The sequence below is a fragment of the Thunnus albacares genome, chromosome 22 (genome assembly GCF_914725855.1).
Source record: "Thunnus albacares chromosome 22, fThuAlb1.1, whole genome shotgun sequence".
In the NCBI taxonomy this organism is placed as follows: domain Eukaryota; kingdom Metazoa; phylum Chordata; class Actinopteri; order Scombriformes; family Scombridae; genus Thunnus; species Thunnus albacares.
In genome coordinates, this window is record NC_058127.1 from 12,456,839 (window position 1) to 12,467,421 (window position 10,583).

General features: G+C 37.7%; 1 protein-coding gene across 1 annotated transcript; it reads right to left on the reverse strand.

The window, feature by feature from the left end:
• Positions 1-31: 31 nt before the first annotated feature.
• LOC122973657 (thialysine N-epsilon-acetyltransferase-like) lies at positions 32-9,683 on the reverse strand. Its single transcript, XM_044341357.1, has 6 exons — positions 9,542-9,683; positions 5,139-5,190; positions 3,640-3,723; positions 1,986-2,087; positions 1,781-1,821; positions 32-1,577 (listed from the first exon to the last, which is right to left on the reverse strand). Exons 1-6 carry the CDS (start codon positions 9,602-9,604, stop codon positions 1,410-1,412), a joined length of 510 nt encoding a protein of 169 aa, XP_044197292.1. The 5' UTR covers positions 9,605-9,683; the 3' UTR covers positions 32-1,409.
• Between the last annotated feature and the right edge of the window lie 900 nt (positions 9,684-10,583).

Consider the following 10,583-nt stretch of genomic DNA (forward strand, 5'->3'; position numbering starts at 1 on the left):
ACCAAAGACACAGCACCTGCAGTCAAACTGCCTTTAATGAATCATGCAAAACGTACATGTATGGGCCACACACCCACTATAGCAATGAGAGTGAGGATTAAATTCATACCAAAGAGGTGGTCACACAAGAATGCGTATTTGGTAAGATGTGATAAGGAAGGCTGTGTTCAGCTATGGCTAGTCACGCAGGCAACAGGTTCTGAGATCAAGGACAAGTTTTCCAGCGTCATATATCACTGACACTGACTGAAGAATCTCCATATTGGTTAAAATAATGCCACAGTGGTTACCAGTATGTGCTGTTCTCATGTACTCAGAGTGAAGTGATACTGTTTCAATCAAAGTTATGTGCACGTTATGTTCATGCTCTTTGTCTTAGCTTTCCACAGATGGATGTCTGTCCATGACCTTTCCAAAAAAACCAAACTGTTGATCATTAAGTTTCTTTCCTAATGGGTACATGTCCTTTTACAGCCATTCACTGTCAAGGCTTTCACACACAGCTGAACTCAGCCTCCATACATAGATTAAACACACAGTTTATATGATTACACATACATAGGTGATCACACAGTCATATGATTAATGCAATTATTTCCCTAACATTACCATGAAATTTGCTGAACACCTTCAAAGGAATTAAACTGAAGTATGATTGTATTAAACAACACACAAAATGTTATCCTACATCTTAAAAAGAGCAAAATCATCAGTATGTTTGTTCCATCCAACATTTTAATGTTGTAGTGTGTAATAAATATTGCAGCCTGTAGAGGCCCCTGGTGAGACTTTAGACTTCTTGCTATGTCTCTGGGTGCAGTTTGAAGTTCTGCTGACCAGCTTTGTTTAGATCAATTTTCAGATGTATGTGGGAGCTGCAGAAATACAGTAGTACAGCATCTCCATTGGAGTCCAACTGATTCATTTAGTTCACAGTTTATCACGAGGACTCTCTTATGTACGTACACAGCATAAAAAGAAGAAAATAGTGCAACACTGTGCTTCACAAGAGCTCCTCAGCTGGAAGACAAGGGGATCATAACTTTAAAGTGATGTAATACCAGAAACTCTTTTCTTTTAATCAACAGTCCTACAATGGCTTTAGGGTGCAAAAGCTTTTTCTGAATTTTTGTGCACAGAAAAAAAAATCATTTAATTTCTGAATGATGATGTGTTGGTGATGCACAACTGTTTCAGAATGGAAAGCTTGACAGGTGTAGCAACAGTAACTAAGGAGGGTGGGGCTTAGCGAACGGTCATATTAAAATATATTAGATTTTTGAGATTTCAGCATGATAATTGTGATTGTCAAGATTTGGAACGGGGCTTCTGAGTGGTGCTCTAACCCCGCATTGTGTGAGTCCACCTCATGGTTACAAAAGTCAAGAGGTCATGAGCCCAGTGTCGGGTTAGGGTTGGGCCAGGCGCTCCAAAGCCTCTCCACTGCAGCTCATATAGTGGTAGCCCAAGTCAGCCGTGACGTCGGAGCAGCCCTGCCTGAAGTAGAAGTCCAGAGACGATTTGTTGCTGTTAAGGACAATAAAGTTGAGCTTGGTGCAGCCGGCAGCCAGGCCCAGCTACAAGACAACAGGAGAACAGACATGAGTACTGCTGTTCTGGAAATTTCCAGTAATGTACATGATCTCCAAGGCATATTATACATTATTTTGCATGTTTAACTAACAAAAATTACCTACTTTGCATAAAGAGAGAACAGATTTAAAGTACATTTCCATTTTTGAACTGTCACAGTTAAATGATGGACTCATGTTTTACTCACCTGCGCTACCTTGCTCATGAGTGCTTTACCGATGCCCTTCCCTGAAAGACAAAACATGCATTATTTGATATTTTATGTGCTTTTTTAAATATTAAAATATTATTTTCTCCAGGCTATTATCACAAATTATATCTATCACACAAAAACAATGATAATTATGGAAATATCATCAGTTCTACTGTATGTTTGAATCAGCGTACTGTACCTCTGAACTCAGGCATCACATACAAGTCCACCATATACACAGCCCTGCCCTTCCATGTGCTGTAGGAATAGAAGTAAAGTGCGTATCCTATCTTCGTATGGCCTGAAAGGAAACAGTCGAAAATGTCAAGTCTGTGCAAGAGTTTTACAGTAATCAACTTTGAACAGCAGCTTAATGGTTCAGTATTTATAAAACTGGTATATTCATTCTACTAAATTGGCAACTCTATACTTTTAGCCATGTTTTATACCATGTTATCATACCTGCACATCATCTCCTAAACATTTTCTGTTTGTATCTTTATGATCTGATCTCATGTATCGATTAAACAGTTACTCTTGATTGATTTGCAAAGAAAGTCATCGGCCACAGATAGTTAAAAAATTGGTGGAACACAACATCTATATAATGAAAGTTACTGGTTTATTCGTTAAGCACAAGTGGATTACGTCAAGGAGTAATCATTAACCTATCTTCTGTTTTTTTTTTACTTTCAGTTAAACTTCTCCAGGTTGGTTGGATATTGATAAGGTTGACAATTTAAGAAAATAAAATCCTCTATTGCAGTAATAACAAAGACTATAATATTAAACAAAACTGGCAGCTATCTCAGTCATGGGATATGTAGGAGTAGTGAGTCACACAAACACAGACAGCCACTCATCAGAATGTTGTCTGATATCAAAGTCCAGTGAGCAGCGAGAGACGATGACTGTATGGAAAAAAGGACTGAGTCATAGAGGAAAAAAGGCCGAGCTGGACAGCAGAGTTATGTTAATGTTCTCATTACTGTATTCTGAGGAGAGGCAGTGCTTTAACTTTGTTATATAAGTGGTGTGTAAGGAGAGGGTGTTGGTTCACTATCAGCCACTATCGCTTTACCTACTATGACAAGTCAAATTGTCTGCTATGAGAAAGGTCTGTAACAGTTTATTACTATTAGTAAATATAATAGATATGAGAACTTTTTTTAACATGTACATGTTCTAATGTTATGAGGTACAGTATAACCATATTTACTGTAGAAATCTCATCATAAAAAGCTTTTTACTTACTGTGCTCCATAACAGCAATGAACAACAGTCTCAATCTACATGAACCTCATACCACCTCAGACTTCTGAAGTTTCCTGTTAAGTATAATATTGTACCCTATAAGTAGGCATACTATGTAGTTTTCCTATCCAACATTAGCAGTTAAAGCTGAAGCGGACAGGTTTGTGGACTGGTGTGATTCTGAAGAAGTTGTGTTAGATCCCAGATCAACTGGAGCTCATACGTAGTTCTGTTTCCATACACCACCATGACATCAGACGATGGCTGGATTGACCTCTTATGGGGCCCCGGGGCAAAATTTTGTTGTTGGGCTACTATTGAGCCCCACTATGCATGGTTGTACTCTAGAGTTAAAATTAGACAATTAATCAATTTGCAACAATTTTGATAATTGATTGTTTTATTATTTTTTTAAGCAAAAATGCCAAGAAGTTAATGTTACCAAAAGGTCTATTGACGCTGTTCAAATGCAGGGCCAGATTCACAAAAGTACTTAAAAGATACTGTAGCTCTTAAACAAGTAGTACATGCAGCAACTTAGCTATTAAGTGTGTGACATCAGAGTGACACAGGCCTAAAAGTGGCGGTTCCCCCCTCACCTTCTTTGCTTCTGTGCTGTTCAGGAACCTCAGCAATGATTCCATGGAAGAACGGGTTCTTGGAGAAGCCGTCTTGCTCCAAGTCTGCATGTGAAATACAGAGACACTGCCAACTTAAATGAAATATACCATGATAGTCTCTCTGTCTCAAATAATCTTGATTTTTGGTTTGACATGCTTGCATTGTTGATTTCTGGTTGTGGGTGTATGTGATGTGCTGTTGTGAGTAGCTTTGTCTTTTGTATAATGCGTCCTGTGTGTTTTTTGCTTTGTAGTGTTTGTTATTGTGCTGTTATATGTAAGGGACTACAGATGAAAATTAGCTTGAAGCTAAATCTGGTACAGTGCATCATTTATGTTGTACACTGTCCCAATAAATAAATACAATACAATCTGTTAGGAGTGTTTATCTCACCCCACTGTTAGTGAGTGCTACTGTGTGTGTGATAGGTTCATGTTGAAAGTGATTTTTGCTGTCTACCCTTTCAGTCATGTCATCCGACTTGAAACACGTGTGGCCTCCCTTGGGTTTTGTGAAGGTCAAATAAATCTAAAAGTAAGGTCAAGGCAGAGAAAGAGACTACAGTAACTGAACTTTTAACAGATCATTTTACAGTGTTTATTTGCAGTCTGACGTAAGTCGTGACGTATCAACCATTTTCAGGTCCAAGCTGGTCCCCAACTCTCGTCTTTTCAACAGTGCCCCTTGTTGTTTGAATGGATCTGAGTCAAAAAAACTTTCTTTATGGTAAGTTCTTCAATACCATAATAAACAATGTCAATTATGACTCTTTCTATTATGAATTTTTGATCCTTTTGACTTTTGATTTATTACCTCAGTAAATAGTTTCCGAATGAGTTTATGGTCTCATTGTCTAGTTTCAGATCTTCTTCAATACAGCATGATGTTCATTTTGTAAATCATGGTCCCATTTAGAGTAAAATAGACGATAAAGCAGGGCTTCACGGTGTGGCTACCTTGCAATTAACAAGTTGGCACCACAGTGACAACGTTGATTACATAATGTAACCATTGTGTAACCCCAGATTCACAGAGTATAGGTGTAGCGGCCGCTATTTCATTTCATGAAAGTTAATTGTAACATTTTGATCGCCTAAAAAAGTCTTGTTAAGTGTTTGGTTGAACTTAAAGACCCTCTAAGGAGTCAACTGTTCAGTTTTTCCAGTAAGTACATTTTGCTTTTATGGTTTTAAGCCTGTTTTTTGCTAGCAACAGTTAGCATTAGCATGATTACAGTTAACCATAGACTAAAAAATAAGAGTTGGTAAAAATGCTTAAAACTGAACTCAGTTTAATCAGGTTTAATTCATATGTTGGCTTACAAGTTTGTTGAACTCAATTTCCTCTATTTTTCACTTAGTCTTTACTCAGCTTACTTGTTAACATTTTAGATTAGGGGGATACAAAAGCACAAGCGTAGGTTATCCCACTCCCACAGACCCACAAACTACTTATGATTTATTCATCAATACCTTACCTTTCTGTGTGATTTTCACATGGTCTGTGACTTTCTCATGTTCAGCCAATTCCTAGGAAGAAATAAAAAATACCATTTAGCCAATCTCTAACACAATATGTCAAATATCATAAAAATATAGCTCTTTAAAATGTCATGAGATTCTATGGCAGCAATCTAGCAAAACAAAGAAAACGTGAAGAAGATAGGCTGATGTCTCAAACTGCATCTTTATCTGACAAGACTAATGAAATCCTCTCTGAGGAGGAGTTGCCGCAGCTTAGCGGATGTCAGAACGAGTTAGATGATATCTATAGACAGAAGGCCCAAGGTCAAGACTGAGGTGGATGGAGGAAGGTGAGCGAAACTCATCTTATTTCTTTTGTTTAGAAAAATCCAAACTGAAAAAAATCATCCATAGATGCTTTAAAAATTAAAGATAACTTTATTAATAATCACAAAGTGATTGCTTCCTTTTGTTCAGAGTTTTACAGTAAACTTTACACTTCAAATCTTTCAGAAGAAAAAAACATCTCAACTTCTAAACTCCATTAAAAATTGCAAAGTAATTTCTGAAGATTATAAAGCACTTTGTGATGGCAAAATAACTCACGATGGAGTTCTGAATGGTATCCTAAACCTTAAAAACAACAAATTTCCAGGCAATGATGGACTCACTACAGAAGTTTATAAGAAATTTTCAAATGAACTGACCTCCGTTCTTTTTAATGTATTTTCTGAAAGTACTGAACATCCAATACTAATACAAGGCCTTATCACCCTTATTTCAAAATCCAAAAATGATTTGTATTTTTGCTTTTAACTTGGTCTCTTATTTACAAGCACTGTTCCTCTCCACATAAATATCTCATTTGGAATAACCGTGACATAATATTTAAAAACAAATCTATATTTTTCCTAAACAATAATATTCTATTTGTAGAACATTTATTTAATTCAGAAGGTCTTCTAATGAGTTATTCTGAATTTTTGTCAGAATATAATTATTATAATATACCTGTCACCCCAAAAGAATTTGCCACAGATTTTGGATTGGATTATTTTATTTCAAACATGTTAAATAACAAAATAAAATATATTGGCAACAAAACAAACAAAACATGCTATTCAGCAAAACATTATTTACATAAGATAAGAAATGACATTGATATTAGTTGTTTTTTCTGTGGACTTGATAATGAAACAATTATACGCTTGTTTTGGATCTGCCCTTACACTGCTGGTTTTTGGAAATAATATATTTGTTGTAACATTTCTGTTCAATTTTCATCACTATACAAAAATGTACTGCTTGGTTTTTTATGAAGTCTGCAGTGCAGAACAAAAATCTTTTCATTATCTTAGCAAAATTTCACATTCACAAAGGTACATTTTCTAATAGACAATCTTTATTTAATTTTTTTTTATAAATTAAATGCAGCAATACACTCTATAAACCAAAAAGCTGTTAAAACTCTTGATATGTGTAAATTATGGTTGTCTGAACTGCTCTCTTTTTTTCTTTTTGCTTTCATTATATAGTTTATTTGCCCTTTGACCCCGGGCATATATGTCTATTGGTATTTGTTATTTTTCAATTCTGCAAATAAAATTTAAAAAAAAAAAAAAAAAAAAATTAAAGCTGCAAGCAGCGTTGAACGGGCCTTCGCGCCCTTGCGCACGTCGGGCCGCGGCGCAGTCAGTTGAGCTTGTGGGAACCAAGAAAACGTTTGGAGATGATTAGTGTGAGAGTCTTTTTACACACAATACTAACCAGTGTCTCTCTGTAAGCCCACCCCTCTGTTCACAGACAATTATGAATTATGAAATCAAAATATTGTTAACCTTAATCAATAATTCAGGTACCAACTGTAGGATCTGCGAAGAACACAGTTAATTATTTGCTATAATTATCAATTATCAATAATAATTAATTATAACAATTAACAAAATTATTAATATGAACTAACAGATACGAAGCACCACCCCGAAACCGGGACCAATAACCGAGCAAGGTAGTCTCATAAATGGGAGTTCACCTAGAATGTTAATATCTGAGAGATAATCATTCAAGGGTGAACAAAGAAGGGTTGAATTCGAGCTCTGACTCCTTCAATCAGCCACTTTTCACAATATGTTACCAATAATGACTAAAGAACTTCTCTTTAAAGATATAACAGTGTTTATTAAACTTAGCAAAATTAACAAAGTTAACAAATGCTTCATTCAATAAATAGCTATTCTAAAATCTAATTCTACCAAACAAAACACAAACAGCTTTGCACAGGGTTGGACACTTGCAGGTTGGACACTTTTGTCCGACGTTATCTGACCATAAGATGTGCAAAACGATGTCGGTGCGTATATCTGTGCGCACGTGAGTATGGTGTTAGTCACAAGAGAGGGAGGAGGGAAAGCGATCGTGAGAGAGAGAGAGAGAGAAGCGGTTCTTTTTCCACAGATAGCGCACGTATGGACGGCAGTCTGTAACGCACGTTGTCTGGTTTAAGATCGACAAATCAGTTTACTTTCTCACTCACGGCAGCACAAACACAGTAGTCCCGAGCGGGACAAACACAAAATAGTCAAGCGTGGTGAACACAACTAACAGGCAGCAAACAGGCAGCAGCGGAGCGTTAACTGCAGCATGACCGAAAGAAGCACAACCAGTTAGCCTCTGCTAGCCTCTCAGCTAACCCCGGCTCTCTGTTTAGATCCAAACGGAGCACCGAGTCCCGATTTGTTATTTAGGTTAAAGCGGAGAGAATCTGCGGGTCTGTCGGCCAGCTGAGTGAAGTGAAACCTGCGGAAAAAACACCGTGACCATCACGGTAAAACAATCCGTAGAGAACTACCGTGTTCAGCTGCACAGATAGGAAATCCCTCGGCTGACAGGATGTACCACTCTGTGAGGAAAAATATTTTACCCTCCCCTTTTTGGTTGGCAACAACGGTTGGCAACCAGCATATTGGGTGCATTACTGCCACCCTCTTCCTGAGTTTTTCCCTTATATCAGCTATAGTCTTTATTGATCATTAGTACAATATATGATCACATGTGTAATAGTCCCCTCAGCCAAGTCAGAAAAAATATGTGCATGTATGAACAACAGCAATTGGAGAAGATGACAGTCAAAAAGTAATCATGTTAAATAATCATGATCTCAATATTGAAAAAAAATGATCGTGATTATATTTTTTGCCATAATCAAGCACCCCTAAAAACAGCAAATTGTGATTTACACACACACACACACACACACACACACACACACACACACACACACACACACATACACACACACAGAGTTTAAATATGTATGTGATCAATTGTAAATATGTTATAATGAATTGTTTTCTTTAAGAAACTCTTACTTGCACATTTTTCAGTGTGCTCCTAAAGTTATATATATGCTCCTAATTTCTTTCATTTAGGAGCACATGTACTCCTTGAAAAGAAGTAGGGATTGAACACTGCTGTCAGATGAGTGGAAGCACTAAGTAAGTGGAGTGTGGCCAGTCCAAGGGCTTCTGTCACAGGCAGTAGATTTTTACTTTACCCCCCCCCCCCCCCCCCCCCCCCCTCCCATTCTCTCTCTCTCCCTCACAGCTGCAGAGAAGGATATTAGTGTATTCTACTTGTGAAATATCCTCATAAATCCCATAACTTTGGTCAAATCCTACATAAAAATCACATTTTTTTTGTAGGAATTTTCGTCGCAAATCCATTGATACAGGTTTGAAAGTGGTCGGACTTATAGTTTAGACGCCAGATTCCCCAGTTTGGCACAAAGTCCATGCCCAGAATTTGCCTCCCCATTGGTTTACATTGTAAGGTGTAATGTCGCACTCCAACTTTCAGGGCTTACTAAATCTAAACCGTTCGAGTTATTACAAAGTTTTTAATAACTTTTGCTCAACACAGTGTGATAAGTCATGTATTCAAGTTTGAAGCCGATACCATTAACGCCCTAGGAGGAGATAGCGTTTATTCAAGGTCAAAAATTGGCAAAAAATCGTATTTTGAAATTGACATTGCAGATTTCCTGTTGGATTTAGGTCAGGGGTGTCAGCGTATGATTTGTAGGTCTTGATGAGACGAATAATTGAGTTTTGGTTCGATCTCTCTACGACATTCCTACGGGCCGTGGTGGCCGTTTTAGATACATAGGTGGCGCTCTCGAGCATATTTTGGCACTTTGGGGTTTAATTTTTACATTTTATCAAATAAATTTTTCACCATTCCTGATGTGCGTGCCAAATTTGGTGAGTTTTTGAGCATGTTTAGGGGGTCAAATTTAGAGTTAAAGTGGCGTAATAATAAAGAATAAGAAGAAGAAGAAGAAGAAAGAAACAAACACACGAAAAACAATAGGGTCTTCGCCCTTTGGGCTCAGGCCCTAAAAAGTCACTTCTCTGCTCACCATGATCATCCGTGTTAAGTCTTTGCAGTCCTCCACGTTGGCTGCGCGAATAATGTAATCCATGTCTATTCAGTGTGATGTGACGCTCACAGCACTGTGGAATCCTGGTCTGTTGTGGATCTGGACCAAGAGGCCAATTTTTTTTTCCTAGGATGGCGAAGTCATGACCCGCCCTACTCCGCCTCTGATTGGCTAGTACTCGTTGCCTTTTTTGGTTGGGTTGGTTAGGTTTAGGCATGAGGAGTGAGATTGGTTAGGATTAGGGTAAAAAAAAAAAAAATCAGGGTAAGCCAATCAGAGGCAGGGTCATGTCTTCGCCATCCTAGGAATAAAAATATCGTAAACAGGACTGAAGGAAGACGGCAGCAGTCCCTGGACTCGATCAGTAGAATATAACCTTTCCAAACTGGATGAAAAGTGAGCTGAGAGCGCCCTCCTCCAGGAAGAAGGTGACCCGGGGTATCAGCTCCCCATGTGGATTTAGAGGCACGTTAAATGATTATAAGACATCCGTCATGATGTGTTTACTAGCTGCATCTGATGGCTTTATTACTGTTTCACAAATCATTTACTTATTCTTTATAGACTGACTAATTCTTTACAGACAGGTTGTAACTTATCTCTGTCTGTGTGCATTCTGTTCCAGCAGAGGCTATAATAATCCTCTAGAGGGCTCCATTGGCAAAAATGAGCTGTGGGCTTTATACATTTACCTTTTTATCCCTATAAAATTCACATTTTCCCAACTTGCCAACATTTATAACTACAGACTATTGTGGCTTATTAGAAAGTGAAAGTACCTTTTATTAGTGTCTTACTAACATTTGTGGATTTCAGTTCAGATCCTCTGTAGCTCTTTTCAAGGAGGAGAGCGCTCGTGCTGTAAGAGGATATAAACCATCCACAACCTCTACTGTTTAATGGCTTATAACTGATATATTATGTTTAATCACAACGTATAAACTCTTCATAAAGGATGTGTTATTACACATAAGTGGCTGGGGTCTGTGCAGTCTACAATAAAGACATATTGTGGACTATT